At 41.2% G+C, this 26,581-nt stretch overlaps 1 protein-coding gene across 1 annotated transcript in view; it reads left to right on the top strand.

Annotated features, from left to right (window-relative positions):
- Positions 1–12,826: 12,826 nt before the first annotated feature.
- The window catches only part of LOC143300030 (queuosine 5'-phosphate N-glycosylase/hydrolase-like), a 94,347-nt gene continuing 80,592 nt past the window's right edge, over positions 12,827–26,581 (top strand). Inside the window, exons 1-3 of the mRNA XM_076613585.1 lie at positions 12,827–12,961; positions 18,280–18,391; positions 18,909–19,003. Of these exons, the coding sequence (XP_076469700.1) occupies positions 18,290–18,391; positions 18,909–19,003 (197 nt within the window). The 5' untranslated portion in view covers positions 12,827–12,961; positions 18,280–18,289. The remainder of the gene's footprint in view (positions 12,962–18,279; positions 18,392–18,908; positions 19,004–26,581) is intronic.

Below are 26,581 nucleotides of genomic sequence, written 5' to 3'. Positions count from 1 at the left end.
ATAATTGATATCATCGACATCATCATCATTGACATCATCATCATCATTATCGACATCATCATCATCTTCGACATCATCATCGTAATCATCGACATCATCATCATTGACATCCTCATCATGTTCATCATCTTCATCATCATCATCGACATTTTCGATATCATCGACATCATCATCATCGACATCATCATCATCATCATCACCATCATCGTCCACATCATCATCGACATTATCATCATTATGGACATCATCATCGTAATCATCGACATCATCAACATCATCATCATCATTGACATCCTCATCATGATGATCATCATCTTCTTCATCATCATCATCGACATCTTCGATATCATCGACAACATCATCATCGACATTATCATCATCATCATCATCATCACCATCATCGTCGACATCATCATCAACATCATCATCAACATCATCATCATTGACATCCTCATCATGATGATCATCATCTTCTTCATCATCATCATCGACATCTTCGATATCATCGACATCATCATCATCGACATTATCATCCTCCTCCTCCTCATCATCATCATCGACATAATCATCATTGACATCCTCATCATCCTCATCATCCTCATCCACATCATCATCTTCATCATCATCATCGACATCATTATCATCGACATAATCATAATTGACATCATCGACATCATCATCATCGACATCATCATCATCGACATAATCATCATTGACATCATCATCATCATTATCGACATCATCATCATTGACATCTTCGACATCATCATCGTAATCATCGACATCATCATCATTGACATCCTCATCATGATCATCATCTTCATCATCATCATCGACATCTGCGATATCATCGACATCATCATCATCGACATCATCATCATTTACATTATCATCATCATCGTCGATATCATCGACAACATTATCGTCCTCACCATCATCGACATCTTCGACATCATCATCGTAATCATCGACATCATCAACATCATCATCACCATCATCATTATTGACATCCTCATCATCATCATCGACATCTTCGATATCATCGACATCATCATCATCACCATCAACGTCGACATCATCATTGACATCATCATCATCGACATCATCATCGTAATCATCGACATCATCAACATCATCATCACCATCATCATCATTGACATCTTCATCATGATCATCATCATCTTCTTCATCATCATCATCGACATCTTCGATATCGACATCATTATCATCGACATAATCATAATTGACATCATCATTATCATCATCATCATGATCATCTTCATCATCATCACCATCATCGTCGACATCATCATCGACATCATCATCATTATGGACATCATCATCATCGACATCATCATCGTAATCATCGACATCATCACCATCATCATCACCATCATCATCATTGACCTCCTCCTCCTCATCATCATCGACATAATCATCATTGACATTCTCATCATCATCATCCTCATCCTCCTCCTCCTCCTCCTCATCTTCATCATCTTCATCATCATCATCGACATCTTCGATATCGACATTATTATCATCGACATAATCATAATTGACATCATCATCATCATCATCGACATAATCATTATTGACATCATCATCATCATTATCGACATCATCATCATCGACATCATCATCGTAATCATCGACATCATTAACATCATCATCACCATCATCATCATTGACATCCTCCTCCTCCTCCTCCTCCTCCTCATCTTCATCATCATCATCAACATAATCATCATTGACATCATCTTCAACATCTTCGATATCGACATCATCATCATCATCGACATAATCATCATTGACATCATCCTCAACATCCTCGATATCGACATCATCATCATCGACATAATCATCATTGACATCATCATCATCATCATCGACATAATCATCATTGATATCATCATCATCATCATCATCGACATCATTATCATCATCATCGACATAATCATCATTGGCATCATCATCATCATCGACATCATCATCATGATGATCAAAATCACCATCGACATCATATAATACATCCAACACAATACAACACGATGTAATACATCCAACACAATTCAAAGCAATACAATATATTCAACACAAAACAGTTCAATGGAACACAACACAAAAAAGAATACAATACATCCAATACAATACAGTAGAATGCAATCAAACACAATAGAATACATCGTACGCAATGCAACACAATACATCCAACACAATACAACATATCCAACACAATGGAACACAATGCAACACAATACAATACATCATCATCATCATCGACGACATCATTATCATCGACATCATCATCATCATCGACATCATCACCGACATCATCACCGACATCATCATCATCATCATCATCATCATCGACATCATCATTAACATCACCGACATCATCATCATTTACATTATCATCATCATCGACATGATTGTCATCGATATCATCATCGACATCTTCGATATCATCGACATCAACGACATCATCATCATCATCGTCGATATCATCGACAACATTATCGTCATCACCATCATCATCATCATCATTGACATCCTCATCATGATCGTCATCATCATCGACATCTTCGACATCATCTTCGATATCATCATCATCATCGACATTATCATCATCATCGACATTATCATCATCGTTGACATCATCATCGACATTATCATCATCATCGACATTATCACCATCATCATCGTTGACATCATCATCGACATCATCATCATTATGGACATCATCGTCATCATCGACATCATCGACATCATCATCGTAATCATCGACATCATCAACATCATCAACATCATCATCACCATCATCATCATTGACATCCTCCTCCTCCTCATCATCATCCTCAACATCACCATCGACATCTTCGATGTCATCGACATCATCATCATCGACATCATCATCATCACCATCATCGTCGACATCATCATCGACATCATCATCATCATCGAGATCATCATCGTAATCATCGACATCATCAACATCATCATCACCATCATCATCATTGACATCCTCCTCCTCCTCCTCATCAGAATCATCATCATCATCATCGACATCTTCGATATCGACATCATCATAATCGACATAATCATCATTGACATCATCATCGTCGACAACATCATCATCGACATAATCATAATTGACATCATCATCATCATCGACATCATCATCGTAATCATCGACATCATCAACATCATCATCACCATCATCATCATTGACATCCTCCTCCTCCTCCTCCTCATCTTCATCATCATCATCAACATAATCATCATTGACATCATCCTGAACATCTTCGATATCGACATCATCATCATCATCGACATTAAACACAAAAGAAAACAATGCAATACATTCAACACAATGCAATACATCCAACACAATACTACACAATACAATATATCCAATACAATTCACCATAATACATATTTCCAACACAATACATCTACACAATAAAATACAGCACAATAAAAAAAACATCCAAAACATTGCAACACAATACATTTCATCCAACACAATACAACAGAAGGCCAAACAATACAATATATCCAATAGAGTGGTGGTGTGTCCATCGAGATCGATGATGACCATCGTTGTCATCCAGCTGGGGAGGGTGGTGGTGGGGTGGGGGGGGGGGGGGGGGAGGATGCTCATGAATCTATCTGTGAATGCGCAGATGGCTGAATCGTCCAATCTGCGCACGAAATGTTCGCTGACAATTGGGGCAGACAAAGACAGGCATACCATTGTCAGGGAGCTTGTTTGCCCGTGACTTTCTGGCCTGCCTCTTCTGAACAGCTGCAGCAGTCCTGTTGGCCTCGCACAACTTGGCGCCTTTGTGCACAGCAGTGCGCCATTTGTCACGGTCCACTGCAGATTCTTCCCAGGAGTCAGGGTTGATATCAAACGCTTAAGAGAGACTTTCAGAGTATCTCTGAAGCGCTTCTTCTGACCTCCATGTGATCTCTTCCCTTGTTGCAGCTCGCCATAGAAGAGCCTTTTGGGCAGCCGATGGTCTGGCATGCGCGACATGTGTCCAGCCCAGCGAAGCTGGGACTGCATCAGGATGGTGAAGATGCTGGGAAGGGTGGCTTTTGCAAGCACCTCTGTGTCTGGGGTCCTGTCTTGCCACTTGATGTTCAGTAGCTTCCTGAGGCATGTTGTGTGGAAGTGGTTCAGCTTCTTGGCATGTCGTTGGTACACTGTCCAAGTTTCGCAGGCGTACAGTAGTGTGGGGAGAACTACTGCTCTGTAGACCTTTAGCTTGGTCTCAAGACTAATGCCTCTTCTGTTCCAGACATTTGCATTGAGTCTACCAAAAGTTGAGCTTGCTCTTGCAATGCTGACGTCCACTTCATCGTCGATGGTTGCATTTCGTGACAGTGTGCTGCCAAGGTATGTGAACCGCTCCACCGCACTGAGTCTCTGACCGTTGACTGTGATGTTGGGCTCAACGTAGGGTTTCCCTGGGGCTGGCTGATGGAGAACTTGAGTTTTCCTCGTGCTGATGGAAAGGCCGAAGTTCCTGCTGGCAGCGGCAAACCTGTCAACGCTGAGTTGCATGTCAGCTTCAGATCCAGCGTTGAGGGCACAATCATCAGCAAACAAAACGTCTCTGATGATGTCTGTCATGACCTTGGTTTTTGCTTGAAGCCTTCTGAGGTTAAACAGCTTGCCATCTGTTCGGTACTTTAGGCCGATTCCAACATCGCCATCTCTGAAGGCATCAGGAAGCATTGCAGAGAACATGAGGCTGAACAGCGTTGGAGCCAGGACGCAGCCTTGCTTGACACCATTTGGGACAGCAAAAGGAGCAGATGTTTCGCCATTGTCCTGGACTCGAGCCTGCATGCCTTCATGGAATTGGCTGACCAAGGAAATAAATTTCCGAGGGCATCCATACTTGGCCATGATCTTCCACAGTCCCTCTCTACTCACAGTGTCGAAGGCCTTAGTGAGGTCGACATAGGTGGAGAACAGATCAGCATTTTGCTCCTGACATTTCTCTTGCAGCTGCCTTGCAGCAAACACCATGTCGGTGGTTCCGCGCTCTTTCCGGAATCCACATTGGCTCTCAGGCAAATGACCATGGTCAAGGTGTGCTGTGAGGCGGTTTCGTAGGATCCTGGCAAGTATCTTGCCTGCGATGGAGAGCAAGGAAATGCCCCGATGGTTATCACAGGCTTGCCGGTTCCCCTTTCGCTTGTACAAGTGAATGATAGATGCATCTTTGAAATCCTGGGGGATCGTCTCTTCTTTCCACATGAGTGAGTACAGCTGATGGAGCTTCTCAGTCAGCACAGTGCCTCCATCCTTGTAGACCTCTGCTGGTATGGAGTCTGAGCCAGGTGCTTTGCTACTGGATAGCAGATGGATTGCTTTCTGGGTCTCAAGAAGTGTTGGCGGATCGTCCAGTGCTTCGTTGATGGGGACTTGTGGGAGACGGTCTATGGCTTCATCATTTATGGAGGAAGGGCGATTTAAGACACTGTTGAAGTGCTCAGCCCAGCGTTCGAGAATTTTCTCCTTCTCGGTGATAAAGGTATTCCCATCTGCACTGAGGAGGGGGGGATGATCCTGAGGATGTGGGGCCGTAGACTTCTTTTAAGGCATCATAGAACCTCTTCATATCGTGCCTGTCAGCATATCCCTGGATCTCATCAGCTTTGTCACTCAGCCACTTATCCTGCATCTGGCGTAACTTTTGCTGAACAGTCCTGCGGATGGCATCGTACGCATCCTTTTTTGATGTGGACTTTGGGTTGCTCAGGTAGGCTTGATGCAGAAGGCGTTTCTCATCCAGAAGCTGCTTGATTTCATCACAGTTTTCATCAAACCAGTCTTTGTGCTTTCTGGTCATGGGTCCCAGGGTCTCTGAAGCTGTACGCAGGGTCTCTGAAGCTGTACGCAGGGTCCTCCAGTCAGACTCCACATTCTGGCCTATCCCTTTTCCTGACGATGACATAATCGATGAGATGCCAATGCTTTGAGCGAGGGTGCATCCATGACGTCCTGTTACGGGTAGGGAGGCAGAAAACTGTGTTGGTTATCAGCAGTTCGTGCTCTGCACAGGTCTGAAGCAAAAGCAATCCATTTGGGTTGCAGTGGCCCACACCGTGCTTTCCAATCACTCCATCCCAGGAGATGTAGTCAGAGCCAACTCGAGCATTGAAGTCCCCAAGAATGATGAGCTTGTCTGCTTTAGGGATAGCAGCAATGACAGAGTGAAGGTCCTCGAAGAAACTTCGCTTTCACTTCATCCGGGTTGGTCATGGTTGGTTGTGAGGTGCCAGATGCCAGTGGGAGTTTCATGGTCATAAGCCTATCGTTGACTCCCTTTGGGATTCCAGCTAGCTTGCTGACAAGTGCTGTTTTTACTGCAAAACCAACGCCAGCATCACGTCGCTCTTCGCTTCCTCGTCCACTCCAGAAGAAGGTGTAACCAGATCCCTGTTCACAGAGATCGCCTTCGCCTGCAAGCCGAGTCTCACTCAAGGCTGCGATGTCAATGTTGTATCTGGCGAGTTCGGATGCAACTAGTGCCGTTCTCCTTTGGGGTCTGTCCGCGTTATCTCTGTCCAGGAGAGTCCTTATGTTCCAAGCACCAATGGTGAGAGGAACGATCCTTGTTTTTTTCTTTTCTTTCTTGTTTCGACCGCTGATGTAGGATCCCCGCCAGCCGCGGTATGCTGGCCAGGGTGATATGGAGCAGGCAATTTTTAGGGCACCTTTTCTAGCCCCTTCCTCATGCCAGGGAGGTGAGCAGTGCATTCCTAAAGAGGGCTGCTCAGACGCTCAGACGGCTGCCGAGCTCCATCGCTGCTCCTGTCGACGAAGAACGACCCTATGGCCTGAGCCGCCTACATGCAGGTCTGCGACTGCGACTGCCAGTGTACCCACACCTGTCGTTTCGTCGCTCGCCTGTCGCCACAGGACTTGGGGGTGATGAAATGATGAAGGATGAAAGGTCATTTTGGATGACTGGTGACTTGCGCGATGAGTTTGTTTAAAGTGAAGAGGAGTTGCACAACGTCAACCTCACTCTCTCGTCCGGGTCCACCAATTTCCAGTGGCAAGACTAAGTCGAGACGAGACAGTACAGTACAGTACAGTACAGTACAGTACAGTACAGTACAGTACAATACAACAGAAAACGTCCAAATCATGCAATACATTCCATCCAACACAATACAATACATCCAACGCAATACAACACAATGCCAAACACTCCAACTAAACGCCAAACAATAGGATATATCCAAAACAATAGAACACAGTACAATACATCCAACACAATAGAACACAGCAAAATTCAACACATCTGACACTATGCAACACAATATCATACAATCCAACACAATACAATACGTCCAAAACAATACAACACAATACAAGACACAACATACAATCCAACACAATACAATACGTCCAAAACAATACAACACAATACAAGACACCCAACGCAATGCAATACATCCAATACATCAACGACGTCATCATCACCATCGTCGATATCATCGACATCAACATCGACATCTTCGACATCATCATCGAGATCATCATAGACATCATCATTATCATCCCCATTATCATCATCACCATCCTCATCATCATCCTCATCAATACAATGTAGCAGAATACAACACAATACAATACTTCCAACACAATGGATCAAACACTGCATCAAACATAATACATCACAATACAATAAATCCAAAACAATGCAACATAATACAAAACATCCAAAAATAATGCAACACAATACAATATATCCTACACAATCCACCAAAATAAAATACATCGAACACATTTGGTTTAAATCAATAAATTCAACAATACACATGATTACAATGCAATGAATGACAAAAGAGCATCAACAAGCTTAAAGCTTATACTGTGCTCACAATACAACACAATAGAATACATCCAACACAATAAAACACTACAACACATATAGCACAATGCAACACCATACAATACATCCAACACAACACAATACATCCAACATAGTGTCAACACAATAACAAAACATACTACCGTACAATCCAACACAATAGAATACATCCAACACAATGCAACACAATACATTCAACATAATGCAGCAGAATAAAATACATCCAACACAATACAATACAATTCCTCCAACAGAATACAATATATACAACACACTGCAACACAATACAATACATCGGACACAATACAATACATTGCACCCAAGACAATGCAATATAATACAATTTATCCAAAACAACACAGTATATCCAAGACAATACAGCACAATACAATACATCCAACACAATGCAACACAATACAACACATCCAATACAATACAATACAATACAATACAATACAATACAATACAGAACAATACAAAACATGAACAAGAATGCAACACAATATAATACATCCAACAGAATACAATACAATCCCAAGAAATCCAACACAATGCCAAACAATACAGCACAATACAATACATGAAAAAGAATGCAACACAATACATCCAACACAATACAACACAATACAATACATCCAACACAATGCAACACAATACAACACAATACAACACATCCAATACAATACAATACAATACAGAACAATACAAAACATGAAAAAGAATGCAACACAATATAATGCATCCAACAGAATACAATACAATCCCAAGAAATCACAATACAATCCAAGACAATGCAACACAATACAATACATCAAACACAATGCAGTACATCCAACACAATACAATACAATACATCCAATACAGTGCAAAACAATACAATAACTCCAACACAATACAATACAGAAAACATCCAAAACAATGCAACACAATAAATTCCATCCAGCACAATACATCGAACACATATCCACTGGATATAATACAATACATCCAACACAGTACAATACATCCAATACAACACAACACATCCAACACAATACAACACAATACAACACATCCAATACAATACAATACAATACATCCAACACAATACAACACAATACAATAGATTTCAACACAATACAACACAATAGAATATATCCAACAGAATGAAACACAATACAATACATCGAACACAATACAATACATCGAACACAATACAATACATCGAACACAATACAAGAATCCAACACAATACAGTACAACACATTACAATACACCCAACAGAGTGCATCACAATACAGTATATCGAAAACAATACAATACCATATAATACAATACAATGAATACAACACAATGCAGCACAATACACTACATCCAACACAATAAATCCAACACAATACAATAGAAAACACCCAAAACAATGCAATTCAGTACATTCCATCCAACACAATACAATACATCCAACACAACACAATGTCAAACAATACAATATATCCAAAACATTAAAACACAATGCAATGCATCCAATACAATACAATACAATACAATACAATACAATACAGTACATCCAACACAATACAATACATCCAACACAAAGCAATACAATACATCCGAGACTATGCAACACAACACAATACATCAAACACAATACAACACGATGCAATACATCCAACAGAATGAAACGTAATACAATATATCCAATACAATTCAACACAATAAAATACATCCAACACAATGGAATCCAATACAATGCATCCAACACAATAGAATACCTCCAACACAATGACACACAATATAATACAATCCAAAACGAAGCAATACAATACAGCACAATACAAAACAGCCTAAAGAATGCAACACAATATATAACATCCAACACAATACAATACAATCCAAGACAATAGAATTCATCGAAAACAATGCAGCACAATACCATATATCCAACATAATACAATACATCCAACACAAAGTAACAATGTAATACATCCTACACAATAGAACACAATATAAAACATCCAACACAATGGAACCCAATACAATACATCCAACACAATAGAATACCTCCAACACAATACAACACAATATAATACAATCCAAAACGATGCAACACAATACAATGCAACCAAAACAATGCAACAGAGTACAATACATCCAACACAATGCAACACAACACAATACATCCAATACAATACAATACATCCAACACAATGCAGCACAATATAACACAATGCAATACATCCAACACAATGGAACACAATACACTACATCCAATACAACACAATACAATAAATCCAACACAATGCAAAATAATACATTATAATACAATACACTACATCCAGCACAGTACAACACAATACATCCAACACAATATAATACATCCAACACAATACAATACAACGCAATACACTACATCCAGCACAATACAATGCAACACAATACATCCAACACAATGCAACAGAAAACAATACATCCAACACTATACAACACAATACAATACATCCGACACAACACAATACAATACATCCAACACAATGCAACACAGTACAAAACATCCAACACAATACAACACAGCACAATAGAAGACATCCAAAACAATGCAACACAATACTGAATACATCCAACACAGAACAACACAATGCAATACATCGAACTCATTAGAACACGATACAACACAATGGAACACAATAGAATACATCCAATACAATAGAAAATCCTCCAACACAATACAACACAATACAGCACAATCCAACAATGCAAAACAATCCAATACATCCAACCCAATTCAACATAATTCTTCCAACACAATACAATACAGTACAATACAAAACATCCAAAACAGTGCAACCAACACAATACAATACATCTAGCACAACAAAACACGATAGAATACATCCAACACAATGCAACACAATACAATGCATCCAACACAATACAATACAAAACAATACATCCGAGACAATAAACAGAATAGAATACATCCAACATAAAAATGCGAGGGAATCAGAATGACGGAGGTTATCAGGGAGCTTGTTCCACGTCTTTGGCGATTGAAAAGAAAACGATGTTTGTCGTCCATAAGTCTTACTTCTGACGTGAGGTATCCTGTGAAGTCGAGTATCAGAGGAAGAACGGAGCTGGCGAGACGGGGTATAGATATGAAGGAGTTCAGAAAGATACTTGGGGCCAGATCCGTTGACTCAGTGAAAAGAAATATCAGTAACATACAAAACACAAAATACATTCACTTTGTGGAGGTGTTATCTGTTGAATATGTTCTTTATGATTCATTAGAACAAAAATTAATGTGTGTGTTTGCATTCTAGCGGTGTAAATGACTTTCAAACTTTTCCTGTTTTATAACTTTGTACGATATACAACTGTACAGTTTTTGCAGCGCAAAACGAGGGCCCCTTCTTTTCCTCTTTCAGTCGCGGCTCACATTCGGCCGCAGCGGGAGGGAAGGGAACGGGCGAGATGCCTAAACAAGCTTGACAAGGCCGTGCGAACTACCCTTGCAACACCGTTAGAAACGCGAAAGAAGAGTGGATAGCTTATAGTCTATTCGATCAGAAACAGGCAACCAGTGGAGACAGAGACTGAAGGAGAGGAGAAACATGGTCAAATTTAGAAGCTCTGCAAATGAGTCTGGCAGCGTTATTCTGAAATCGTTGGTGTCTGTCTAATAGATATTTTGGGAAGGCCGGCCAAAAGAGAGTTGCAGTAATCCAATCTTGAGAGAACCAGAGAGCATACAAGTGTCTTGGTTGCATCGGTTGAGAGATAGTGGCGGATAGAGCTGATTCTACGCAGTTCCAAATAGGCAACTTTACAGGTATTCGAAATGTGCTGTTGGAAGGAAAGAGACTGGATTTGAAAGACTGCAGCGAAGATGAGTGACAGAGAGGCTGAGGAAGCTGATTTCAAAGAAAGAGGGCTTGCCGATGGAATAGAAAGTTCGAAAGCTGGCGCAAAAGGGTCACAGTATAGGGGAAGTCACCCAGTATTTGCGCCACCCAGAAATTCCAGAAATTGTGTCCCTTGCGACAGTCTGTTGTAGAGGTTGATGATGCTGCCATGGCGATTGACGTGCGGGAAACGTTCTCGTGACGCTTGTAGCATGTGGTAGACGATGACTAAGAAGCACATCGTAATCAAAATTGTCGCTTTGTCTTTTGAGGAGCTTTCAGCCATACGCAACATGATTTCACTGTGTGATTCGAGCATGATGTAATGATGGCGATGATAACAATAATGTCTGCGTGATGAAACATTTACCATAACGCAATCCACAGTTTAGAGCTCTTATGGGCCAACAGCAAGGTGAGAGCTGTATGATCAACGGTTTCTCCATTGCAATGGGAAGTCATTTACAGCTTAATCTTTTTGTGAAGGACTATGACTCTCAAACTCGGTAGCAAAATTGCACTGGCTCTTTGTGGTGCATGCAGCCTTAAGGGCGAGCGGCCTTTCGGAACCATCCCAACGCTTACTGCCAGAAAACCCTCTTGGCCGAGAGGGCGGGGTGTAATTTGGGCAACACTCCTCACTTTAATCAAATTCTCGCCCAGATTGTCGGGATACCAGTTGCCAAGTATATGCTGTTCAGGTGGTCATAGTCGGACACGACTTACTATCATACACGATTAAAAGTACCAACATACTTCAGACGCAAAAGATCTTGTGTCACGCAGCTTTTTGAGATGATGGAGAAGATTACTTGACGATGGTGATGCAGTTGACAAAATTTATTCACTTAATAGACTTTCGCAGTGCGCATGCCAATCAGAAGCTAACCTGTTTTCAGGGAAAAAAACAAACAACAACAACAACCAAACCAAACCAAACAAACAAACAAAACAAAATAAACAAACAAACAACAAAGAAACCAATGGTGAGAGCGCATGTGCGAGGAAGAAAATAGCATGGGAGACAATTGTTGATTGAAGGAACTAGCCTAACCTTAAGAATACATTCCCATCTGTCGGCGAGGCTACTGCACAGGTGTTTGGAACAGTTGACTTTGGAGGCATCCGCAGACGTGCAGATACTGGACGCAGCAGGCCATTCTACAATTCAAGGTTATTTGTTAATTTCAAAAATGAGATGTTGTAGCCTATTTTGCTAAATGAACACGCGGAAATATGTCCCTGTTGCATACTGTCCAAGCAACCGTTTTGCCGTCTGTTCAGTTCGCGAATCAAAATCATCGTCGACACACACAGCAATGGTTTAATTATTTGGAAAGAGTTCAAAGAACATTCCTCCACGTTATATCAATGATAACCATGTATTCAAGAACTGTCCTTTTTGGTATGGTTATCATAAAAGCATTCGATCTGTTTGATGTCTCGTTCAGTCGTTGTCACTAATGCCAGCGAACTGATAGGGAAGGTCCAGTCGAAACGACCAGCTTAACGAGTGTATTGTACAGATAACAGATGGCACGATCGTCAAATGTAGGTCTTATGTATTTGAAGGCTTTCTCCCCTAGGTTGCACGAGAAAAAATTCGTCTACTCCTTCTCTTCAACCTTTTAAAACGGCTGGCATTGGGCATCGATCCTCGATAGATGTGCAGCGATCGGCTTGACATCGGTCCCGAATAATTAACGGATGCAACGTTCAATTCTCAGTGAAAGTCTATGCATACTTCAGTTCCGGCGTTTCAGTGAAATGCGGGACTTTCTTGATTCTTGAGTTTGATTTCGCTGCTGTCCTGCATGAACTTTTCACTAATGGCTGATAGAACCAGTTTAGTGGCATTACTTCCAGGCCGCTCATTCCAAGTCCCCTATGCACAGCCATACCCAGGTTTGTCTGTCCCAGTCCCAGTGCTGGCAGTCCACAGGGAACCAGCAATTTAGGTTGCCAGTAGGCCAAACATCACAGGAGACCCTGCACTGCTGCTGTCACTTGGGTGGTGTTCGGTGGTGCCTGTTCGATATAATGTACTTAACAACAGACAGTGAGCATCTCCTCCAGAGTGGAGACCACCACCGCATCCCTCCAACACCAGTTCCCCATGAATCTGCCGACACTGGAAACCTTGACAAGACTTACCTTAGGCGCCGAAGTGGAGAGGTATCGAAACTGAGGTAACCATGACAGCAGGGCATGAAAGGCCACATGATGAAGAAGGAAGATAACGATGATGATGATGATATGATGATGCTGCTGCTGCAATGGAGGTCCATTTAGGATTCAGACTGCTTGACAAGGCTGTACTCAACGCTTCCTGTCATAATGGTATCCAGGTCGTCAACCAGGCCCGAGAGATAAGACAAGAGCAGTGCACCGAAAGACACATCCGTGAAGTGGATGATACTCGACTGTGTGGTCCCAACCTTCCCATTTAAGCCCATAACACTTTCAGCTCTGGGTGGGAGCCGGCCGCGGGCCGAAGAACCCACCTCTGCTGGGATTCAAACCCGCATCCTCCCAGATGTCAGTCCATGACTCTTACCACTTCGCCATGGCAGCTGGTGATTTTAGGATTTTGAGGGCATGTTTGTGATCTTGGTCAGCAGTGGTGTGCGAAGAGAAGAAAGGGTGCGGAGATAGCTGGGAATATCTCATGTTTGACTGGTTCTTTGAAATGGATATTCATTAAGGTATCAGACAGAGGTCGAAGCCGACGTGAAATTGTGAAATGCGTGTGTGGGCGATACGTGAACCGTTCGCAGTTACACACAGTTAGCACTTAGGCATACCTACCCTAATCTATTAAATTACTGGAACAAAAAGGTGAGAAGGAAGGTTTAGCCCAAATCTGCGGTTTAACATTGGACAAAAGTATCATCAACACTTTCCAGCCACTATACTTGGGGGGGGTCAGCTTTGTTTTCCCCCAAGTCTACGGTCTGTGGCCCCAGGTCTACGGTCTATGGCCCCAGGTCTATGGTCCCCCAGGTCTCTGGTCCTCCTGGTCTGTGGTCCCCCAGGTCTACGGCCCCGGGTCTGTGGTCCCCCAGGTCTACGGCCCCGGGTCTGTGGTCCCCCAGGTCTACGGCCCCGGGTCTGTGGTCCCCCAGGTCTGTGGTCCCCCAGGTCTATGGTCCTCCAGGTCCGTGGTCCCCCAGGTCTATGGCCTCTGGTCTATGGTCCCCCAGGTCTATGGCCCCAGGTCTATGGTCCCCCAGGTCTGTGGCCACAGGTCTTTGGTCCCCCAGGTCTGTGACCCCAGGTTTGTGGTCCCTCGGGTCTGTGGCCCCAGGTCTGTGGTCCCCCGGGCCTGTGGCCCCAAGTCTGTGGTTCCCCAGGTCCATGGCTTTAGGTCTATGTTCCCTCAAATTGTTTTCTGAGTCTTTGTTCCCACAGGTCTACATTCCCTCAGGTTTTTGTTCCCCCAGGTCTAGGACCACTGCTGACCGCCATTGACCACAATCCAAAAGAGCTTAGATTGTGTTGTCACATTTTTGCATTATTATGCTGCATGATTTCCTAGCAGGTTTTTGACTGCAAACTGACCACTGCTGACCACTACTTACTAATAACTATTCAGATGAGATTGTATTGGATTGTGACGGTTATGTTGTATTGGGATTCTTGATAGGCTTTGCCTGTTACTGACCACTTGGCACTACTGATTAATGCTGAAAAGGTTTCAGCATTTTTTTTGTCTATGTAATATAACGACTTCTTGACCTGGTCTGATTAATCACTGACCAGTTCTGCCCACTACCCAAAAATGTGCAGTTTATATTATGTTAACATCTATCTGCATTATGAGTACTGTTGTGTTACCCAACGTTAGTACTTTTTCACCAGTTTTGACCAGTGACCACTGCCAACAACTGACTACTATTGCCGTATTGGTCATTGACCGCTACTGATCACTGCCTGCTGACTACTGACTACTGCTAACCATTGCCCAGTACCCAAAAGTGTATGTATATATATAAATAAACATACATAGATCTGGAGGAACATAGACCAGCAGTCATATAGACTTGGGGGACATAGACCTGGGGAGACCTACCAAAGTTTTTGTGGAGGGGATGAGGGGGTCATAGACCTTGGGGGAACTTAGACCTAGGGTGGCATGGACATGTTCCCCACCAAGGCAACCACTGTGGTATTCAAACAGTGTGCTATTGGAGAGAGGTTCCATACTTCAGTTGGAATTCATCAGGGCTGCCTTCTCTCTCCCACACTGTTCTCCATATTCCTGGAATGCACCATGTCTGACACACTTGAAGATCATGTCAGCCCATTCAGCACTGAAGGAAGAGCCATCACAAACCTTGATGACATTGACAGCCTGGCAGGCAGTGAGCAAGAACTTACAAAGCATGTTAAAAGACCTGTGTGAAACACCAAGAAGATATGACAAGGAAGTCTGCCAAAAAGACCAAGTTGATGGTAGCCACAACACCACCTTCACTGTTGATATAACATTGTCCAGGGACAGAAGCTAGGATCTGTGACAAAGTTCATTTAGTGGGGATCTGTCATCAGTAATGAAGGATCCAAACCAGAAATCCTCTCAAGACTCGAGCCTGTCAAGGGTAACAAAGACAACATCAGCACTGTCGAGACTGAAACCTAAATAACAGCAACATCTTTGTGATACACAAGATCAGACTCTTGCATGCACTGGTAGTGGTATATTCTATCTTCCTTCATGCATGCGAGACATGGATACTCATGAGGCGTTATTGAAAAAAAAAAAAAAAAAAAGGAAAAAAAAGAAAATAATCCAAACATCAGATACACTGATCACACTATCAGTGAACAAGTGTGCCCAATCATCAAGCAGCACATTGCACATGATCTGCTGAAAGGAGAAAACTATTCTGGTATGGCCATGTAATAAGATTCAATGACCTTGCCAAAACAATCCCCCATTGACTCTTCACAGAGTGAAGGGAAAGAAGTCTATGTATATGCTGCTTAATTCATTTCAAATAATTTGACAATGGAAATGATAATAACCATTGTGGAAAACTTAATGAAACGCACTAGATTTTGTTTTTGTTTGTTCTTAATTCTGTGGTTATTAAACTATGTGTGATGTTACATTTTGTGTTCAGCTGTATATGATGATTTTAAAGAATCAATTAACATAGTTTTTAGCAGTGGTGTCTTTTCATTCTTCTTTTATGTTGTTATTTTGTTAAACATGCACATCACCATGTAGAAGAACCAACTAATGATTTTTTCATAATCAGAGTTAATTACAGCAATATGCTTTTCAATATGAAATTGTGTTTTTGACTCACTTGTGTGAACAAAGTGAGCGTATGTTATAACCTGGTGATCGGTTGTCTGTGTTAGTGTGTGTGTGTGTGTGTGTGTGTGTCTGTGTATGTGTGTGTGTGTGTGTGTGTGTGTGTCCGTGGTAAATTTTAACATTGTCATTATCTCTGGAAAGACTTTGTCTGCCAATACCAAATTTGGCTTTAACACAGTAGGAAAAAACTCTTTGCAGTCATACCAGTGATAGGTTGTAACAATGTAAGTCTTTCAAATTAAGCTGTATTTCCAGATCATTAATCGTTTATTTCGTTGATGCTCGATCCAGATCCAAAAATGCCATAATACTGCTTCCCAGTTTCAGGAACATAGGCTGTGTTTGCTAAGAAGATGGCATGACCTCATTTTTCTTGTTTGCAATAAATTCTGGACATAACACATACAGTGACACTAACTGCACCATCAACTTTTTTTTTTCTTATATAATTTTTTTTGACTGCTTATGAATATTCTAAAGTGGACACTGAATTAACGAGAATGAACATAAAAGAAAAATTGAATCGACTGTGTCACTGACTCTGTGCAGATTTTGAGAAAACAGCCACATGCTGCTGTGTGCCTAAGGCGATGGCAACATCTGCTTTACTGCTGAGTTAAAAGAATTTCTTAAATAATCGAGATATAAGATATATATATATATATATTAAAAAAAAATCCCTTGATTTAAACAGCTGTATTGCCTCCAGTACAGTAATACCTTTATCATGCTAAACCACCCCCCACACCTTTAGATATTAAATTTAGTCGAAATGACGCCAGATGCACTAAAGTGCAAATTGCGAGTGAGTCTTGAAGGCCTTGCCTCTTGTTAATATTATATTCATTTTACATTTGTATATGAAATTTATCAAGTTGAACAGTCAAATTAAAAGCATCATCTGACTTGAATTTTTTCAGATAACTAAAAAAGTACAATTGTTTCACTGAGTGATTGACTCAGAAGTCTTGTTGCCATCTGTAGCCAGAAGGAGTGCACATTATCACGGTTCCAAAAGATGTGCTGCATATCTTCCTTTTCTTGCTTGCAAAAAGTACAAGTATCGTCAGTTTCTACACCCATGTTCTTCAAAGTTACATTTGTGGCTAGGTTCCTATAAACTAAGCTATTCTGTTACTAACTGTTGCATCTTTTGTGCATGCAGCACAAGAGCAATGGAGGGTGTGCTGTCACCACGAGAATCAGGACAGTGGATTGCAGAAACAGCAAAGGATGTTTTTATCGACAATGCCGGTGTCACCAAGGTGGCTCAGCTGGTAAGTTATTGTACATAGCTGACCAATGATATCCAGCAAGATATAATTTACATCTCATATGTACTAGAATCAATCTTTCAGATTAACAGAAAATGTATTTGTGCAATCATTTTATAGTAAAAGTACTAAAATGTTTAGTCTTTAAATGAATTTGCTTAGAAAAAGCAAAAAAATGAATATGGTAGTTATACAAGTTTATGCATTTGGGCATATGATATATATGTTTCTGTTTCTTCTATATATAACAAGACAAGATTTGAAGAATATACATCAGTTTGAAGTTGTATTCTGTTTGAAGATTTTACCTGAAAACAAAGTAAGGTAGAATTGAAATACTGATCTGTCTGTGTTTGTGTGTGCATGTGCATGTGCGTGTGTGTGAGAGATCCTTTTGTGTTTTTGAATTGTTCAATCATGTGGTGTGCATACAAATTTTGAATGAAAATATGGAATAAAAGTATCATTCCAAACGAAAAAGTAACAAAGTGTTGAAGCATGGCATTGGTATTTGTGACAGATTGTGAACCAGGTGAAAAAGGAAAAGTTTGATGTCACCATGTGGAAAAACCATCCCCTTAATCCAAAGACCAGTGACAGAGTGGCTGTTGACTGGTGAGATTTGCTGCAACATGATGGTGATTAGCTGTGTCATTGTTGACTCACTTACGTAAACAGTGTAAGTCTATGTAATAATTTGGTGTTTGGTTGTGTGTTTGTGTCTGTGTGTCTGTGGTAAACTTTGACATTGTCATTTTCTCTGGGAATACTTTTTTTGCCAATACCAAATTTTTGGATTGAAAATAGCGGGAAAAAATCTTTGCAGTCATACCAATAACAGGTTGTAAGTCTTCCGGATTAAGCTTTGTTTCCAGTTCATGAACAACTTATTTCGTCGAGGATCCAGATCCAGACAATGTTTGGGTCTGAAGACGGCATGACATTTTTGCTTGTTTGCAATTAAAAAAAAAAAAAAAAAATTCTGGACAGAACATATACAGTGACACTAACTACATCATCAATGTGTTCACTGCATTTGAGTATTTTAAAGTGGATACTGAATTAACTACATTGTATATGTAGCCAAGTGCTCAATACGACTGGGTTCTCAACTCACAGCACAAGCTGAAAGCTGATCTATAGCAGATGCCGTTTTTGCAACTGACTTGCCGGTCTACAACGACCCGCGCAGAATGTGTGATGCCATTCCCAGTTTGAATGCAAATCCCCTTTTAGACAAAGGCTCCAACCATTTATTAAATCAAGTCTGTGTATCATTCACTGCAATATTATATTTGTTGTGCTTACACACACACTTTAATCAGTTAGAAGCATACTTGATTTCAGTTTAATTGTTTGTCAGTCTAAAGATTTCAGCTGACACTAAGCTTATGTCATTTTGTCCTCGCCACACCACTCCATAGCCAGCGTCGCTGCACGCGATGGGTGAGCTGACATCTGTGTTTCTGACGCAGCATATTTAATTAATATCTCTTTTGTCGGATCAGTAAATTACAAGTATTATATACTGGCAGAATCGTCGCAATTCCATCTTTAAATCTATCTCATTTATGTTTGCCTACGTTAAACAGATTTAACGCAGTTTGTAATTTTCAGCAACGAGCTCGCTAAAACTGACCCTTTTCAGGTGACTTAAATTAAGATTATAAATTCATCGTAAATAATCAACACTTCATTTTATACTCATTAGAAAGTAGGTGTTGAGCTCTTTCTTTTGCAACCTATCTGACGTAAATCGGTTCAGGAATCATTTAGAAATCTATCACTGAACACCTTGTAAGAAACACAGTTCTTATCAGATTCAGCCAGATTTGAGCCGATCTGTTTCACAGCACATGCGATTGTCTTTGCAGTCCGCTTAACTTGCGTAAAGAGACAAGAGTGGATGATCACTGGTCACTTTCCACCTGGCCAGTCATCTGACCAGAGCCGCTCTCTCTCTGTCTCTTGCTGTGTTGCTGTGTCTCTTGCTGGCCTGTGTGCGGGGATTCTTATCTATCGTTTATTTCAGTCAATCATTCAGTTAGTTCTTTTGTACCACCGTACCCTTTCCCTTATATACCACTTAGTTCATAACACGGCTACATATATAAAATAGAAATTGAATGGACCGTGTTGTTATTTCTGTAACTGAGCCTGTCGAACAGGGATCTCCACAGATCTGGAGAAAATGGCTACCAATAGTGTGCTTGAGGCAGTTGCAACGTCTCCTTTACCACAGACTTTAAAGTACTTCTTAAATGCCTGAGATATCCAAAATAGCATAATTTAAACAGTGTTATCACCTTGAACACCGTAATCAATTTATCATGCTAAAAAGAAAACATGTTTGAATATTAATTTTTGAACGCCACTGGTAGACGTGCTTTAGCGCTTGAGTAAGTCTACTTACTCTTGACCTGAACTAAACATGCTTGGTTCCAATCTGCTTTTATGCCTTTTTTATTTTTTTATTTAAAAAATTTTTTTTTAACCCAAAGCTTTATAATATCAAATACTGAACACATTTTAACGTTTAGAATTTTTTTGTGTATTACAAGTGAGTCTTGAAGGCCTTGCCTCTTGTCTTGAATGTAACTCTCACATTGGTGAATTCTTTTTTTCATTTTTTCTTCTTCTTTTTTTTTTTTTTAAAGGTTCTTTTCTCTTGAATAAGAAGTTTGTTTTGTTTGTTTACTTTCACTTTCAGCCTGGGAGTGAAGGAACATCACTTTATGTATTCACAGACATACTCTTATGTTGGAGTTTGATACATTGAATGAAAATGATATTTGTGTTCACTTGAAAGTGTTTCATGACTCCATTGTTGTAAAACTAGCAAAGAGAATAAACCATCCAAAACACTCCACCCTACCCTTCTCGAACCCAAACCTGTACCACACCAAAACCCAACCAAACACTACCCTACCCAAGTCCCAAACCCATCAAATCCAGCGTAACCTTCTGCACAAAACATAGTGTGATAGTCACTGATCAGTATGTAAAATATTAACATCAGGACATTTGTTTTGATATAGGACACATGCAGAATAAACCTTATGACAGCAGATCTGCCTTGACATCTGAGTTAACTGAGAATAATCAGCAATGAATGAAGGATGAATATATGCAGCAAACGATATATCCTTCCCCCTACAAACAAAACAAGTGAGGCAAGGCCTTCAAGACTCACTTGTGATACACTTTAAATAAAAAAAATCTAATCGTTAAAATGTGTTCTGTATTTGTTATTATAAAGCTTCGGATTAAAAGAAAAAGAGAAAAGAAATGAAATTATGGTGCTTAGAGACTCGCCGACCACTAAGGCCATCTCAAGGCTATCGCCACATTAATAACTAGTACAAGGGTAAAAAACAAGCAATTAAAACGGATCACCACTTGTTTGAAAATTCCATAGTTTAAAACCTTCAAATCTGATTAAAAATGTTCACTTCTTTCAAGAAGTCCATCAGCGTCCATGGAGGGACATCACGAAACAAAGTCTTCAAAGAAACCGCCGTGGGTTCCCAGACATGTTGGCATTCGTGGTAACGAAAGGGCAGACCTGTTGGCCAAGAACGCTGTAAAGAAAAGGAAAACAAAAGTCCTAACAGCAGATTTGAACCCCGCATGTTTGGGTGAGAAGAAACTGTCTTACCCATAACACTGTCCGGGATCCTTAGCTGACGTTAAAAATTATAACATTTAAACATACTTTTTTGAAGGGCGATAAATCAATTGCGGTATTCGCAGTGAGAAGCTGATATGAAAATTGAGTATTTTGTTAAACTAATAACATGTAGAGCCAAGTACAAGTACTTCTAAACATCGTATGAAGTGAAAAGGACTTCATTTTGAGAAAAGTAAAGACTGGAAATTTTCACGTTTCATCAAGGGTATTAACTCTCATGGTTTATTATTTTTAACTGTGAATTCCGACTGATTCTGTGGATATTTTCATGGCAGTTTGGGGCATAATCCAGTAAGTGATGAGGCGTTCACAAATCTTTCTTTGAATAAATATTTAACGGTCTCCTTCTCCACCTTTCCATCACATGTTATCGTGTATTGTCGATTGAATATAGGATTGAACGGGTAGGTCAACAACTTGAAACAAAATGGCGTCATTCGCGTTTGCAAGGAATATGAGCACGTGCTTTGAATATGTATAAATATGTGTACGCAATTGATTTTTGCCCATGACCTTCAGGGCTCAGCCAGTAGATCTATAAAATCCACTTGTCGTATTGATTTTAGTATTTTCCGAAAAAGACCACTTGGGCGAATGAACATAGTGAAAGCCCTATACACTGAGGGTAAAACACACATGTTTTTTTTATATATTGAGTATAATTTCAAAATGTAATGTTTAAGATGAGAAAGACCTGTTTAAAACAAATTAAGCCCCTTAGCATTAATTACAGATTAATTTCCCTTTTTTACTATCTGCACCAAAGATATGCAAAATAAATATAACTTCCATGCTTAGCAAAAGAAGTTCCTGTTTGAACAAAAAATGATAAAAATGACTGCTCTTGTTGTTGTGTCAGAATATCAGATCAAAGTGCCAAGTTTAGGCAAGAGGGCGGTGACAAGTGGCGGACGTGCAATTCAGTCGTCTGTGTTTGTTTTGAAATTCTGAAGGCTACAGTTGCATGATTGTTATCATAGTTTGCAGAAGTGCTTACAAACTGTGTGTGCATCTGACGATATCACTGGATTGTTGATCAGGTTAGTGATAGAGCTGAAATTAAAGCAAGGAAAATTACATGTGTTGATGAAGGATTTTTACTTCCACCCTGGTGTTAGCACATCTCTTGTAACATCGATGTTTTGTCATTGGTTGCATGTGCATATTTCACATTCAAACTTGCAACGTTGGGAATGCTTCGACGAGAGTACGCGGTCACGTGCAAATATTAGCTGATTTTGCTTCAGTTTGTTTTGAGTGCAAGTGCACCTGGAAGAAAACGTTTGTTATTTGTGTTAGCACAGGCACTTGAAATATGTCACAAAATTCTTTCTCAACTCATCAAAACAATATTCTTCATTTTATTGACTGGCGCTTTGCTCAAATGCAGCAGGGTATGCAAGCTCATACAATGGGTATAAAATGCAACATTGATGAAAAGTTTGTTGCTCTTGAAGATAACATCGCTCGTTTCTTCACTGAAATCAGTAAACTGAAGGAGAGTGTTGATGTGAACACGGTGGACATCCAAGAACTGAAAGAAGACAACATGTCTGTGATGGAGAGATTAGAACTGCTAGAGAAGAAGCTAGAACTGAGTGAACAAGACGCTAAAGCTTTTAACGTCAGATTTATGAACGTTGCTGAATATGAAAGGGAGGACGAATACACAACAACCCAGATCATCACAGATGTGCTGAACGACCACGCAGTGTCACCCAGTTGGTGGCAGGAAGACATCGCCAGAGTGTTTCGCATTGGAAGGCCATGCCCACGTGGAAATGACCCGCGCCCCATACTTGTCGGACAAGATGGCGGTTCTGGGTGACAAGGACCTCAGAGACAGTCTGAGGATGAGTGGTATCCGGGTGGCCTCTGACCTCACCACACGAGAGAGATGCTGGAGTTTCACCCCAGTCTTGGCAAGACAGCATACATTCACAACGGGAAGCTATACGTCAGAGACAGCCAGCAACCTGTTTCGTTCCGGGAAAACCACAATGGAGGACAGTTCTCCCCATCCCCATGGCAGGGAGGGGACTGGCCACCAATACAGGCCAACACACGATCAACATCCAGCAGGAACAGTGATGTCTGGCAATCCAGTGACTACAAGTACTGAGGGCACTTCGGGGCCCAGCGCACAGAACAGTCCGGGAGACAACGTTGTGACTACCCACGAGACAGTGACGTTCAATACTCTCGTGAAAGGCCCAGCACATACCGCCAGCACCAGCGAGGTCAGAGGCAAGAGGGGAACAACTCATACATCAGCAGGATGCCACGTGACAGGTCAGGTGACGTGGAAATCTCCAGCAGCCAAGTTGGTGACAGAAACGACTCCGTGCCTGTTGTCCCGGGCTTTCGTTCATACAGTGATGTGACAAGACAGTATGAACCTCATGATCACACACAAAGCACTTCACAACACAGAAGAATCATTATGATGAAAGATGCTACTGCCAGGTCAAATACACACAATACAAGAACAAACAGGGAAAACAACAGACGTTCTGACCCACTGCAAAGAACAATGAGACAATCTATGACCCATGCTGTGAAGGAAGTCTCTAACAATGTTGACCACACTGACAAACATCAGAACAAGACAAATCATTTATGTGACGATGACAACGTTCACTCTGATTGTTGTAGTTGTTGGGGTGGGTTCTATCTTCGATTATTACAGCGTTTTCCACAAGGGGGTAAGGAAGAACAAGAGGGGGAGGAAAAGGAATGAACACCTCACACAAGGTAGTTTTGCAAAGATTCTCTATTCTGATCTCGTGGTTGCGACAATGCGCTACAATGCGCGACAATGCGCGAGCCTCTCATCAGTGTGACAACCGGCCAAACAACGAAACACTAGGACCCGTCCGGTCCAGCTGATTCTCGCGCTCTGGCTTACAGTTGCTGTGACGGGATCAGCTAAGCTATCCAGAACTCTACTCACTGACACTGAGGAGCGATGATCACAATAAAATCATATTCATAAGAAACACGCAATTGCTTCCCCTAGCATCACAAGCACAAACACGCACGCGCAATCTCAACCACACATTCATTCAAAGTGCCACAAAAATAAATGCTATTACATTCATCCCTGCCGACAAAAAATGACGTCCTCGTCATTTGGTTCAGTGCAATGAGAAAATGATAAACACACAACTGATGAAAAGAAGTGAGAGAATATCGATCCCATCACTCGCATCAGCAGATCCAAGTTAAATTGAGTGTTACAGCGCTCATCAAAATGCAAAACATGAAAAATACAGAAAAATAGAACAAATTTACCAGCAATACAGGTTATCAAAAAAATAGAAACAACTATAGGTTCCATTGAAAATTCATTTTCAAACTTACACACGAGAGGGAACTGCTATCTAGCTATAAAACATACTCTAAGAACAACTTACGAACTGCACTATCCAGGTACGCGTCAGATCATAATCATATGCGATAAAGACACAATCAAATGGAATGTGTGGTTCCAAGCAGACAAATATATTTATATGTGTCCAAAAACATATACGGAACGCAAACTTCAACCAGCTATAACTCGCTTCTTAAGCAAAATATTTTTTTTTCTGGAACAACAAGCTTCAAGTAGTAAAAAAAAAAAAGGCTGACAAGTAATTAATTATGCGCATCCTTTATCACCGGCGCAAAGAAAAAACAAGCTACTTAGCAAAAGCAATTATGTTTCACGCAGTGAAAATTCCAATGACTGAACAGATAATGTAACAATCCAAATTAATAAAGAAAATATTTACAACATCATTCTGGCAGATGTAATCAAAATGTGGGTATCCTACGACACTCTACTTATCCAATTTCAACACCTTGGCAAGGAGTTGTGTGATGTCCTTGGAATCTAGTTTCACAGTGCCAGTTTGTAGAAAGTCAGAAAGAAGTGTCATCCTCTCTTTTGCAATCAGTGCCTGATTACCACCAGTGATCTCAACACCGTACCTATCAGGTTGTCTCCTGACACGTGAACTGCGACGCGGCTGCACTACTCCTGGTTCTTCTTCCAAGACCTCGTTCACAGGCTCACTGGACTGCTCTTGGATGGGACCTTCATCCTCTTCAGCATCATTTGACGCTGTCTGATCAGACGCGTTGTTGTTGCCGCTCGCCTCGTCTTTCTTGTCTTCAGCGTCCTCAGTGGGCTGATCCGACTGACTGTCTTGATCCAGTCGACGGTCGTCACCGCCCTGGTCGGATCCCCCGTCACCAGCAGGCTCTGACTGGTCGTCACCATCAGCGTCTGCGGGTGGCTCGCTGCTCCCATCTGGTGCCAGCGTCTGTTCTGTAGTTGGTGGGGCTACAGTTGCGTTGTCCTCTCTTGGACCTAGCTGCACCATGATATCGACATCTATTTCATCACTATCAGTGTCCTGGTTGGGATCGGTGGGTGGCAGGAAGAGACCAGGGGTCGCACGGTCAGTCATGCTACGATGACCTCGTGGTGCCGCTTCTCTGGTCGCTTCCTTGGGTCT

The sequence above is a fragment of the Babylonia areolata genome, chromosome 25 (assembly GCF_041734735.1).
Source record: "Babylonia areolata isolate BAREFJ2019XMU chromosome 25, ASM4173473v1, whole genome shotgun sequence".
Classification (NCBI taxonomy): domain Eukaryota; kingdom Metazoa; phylum Mollusca; class Gastropoda; order Neogastropoda; family Buccinidae; genus Babylonia; species Babylonia areolata.
Note: the sequence above shows the minus strand (reverse complement) of the source record. Positions and strands in the feature narration are given on the sequence as shown.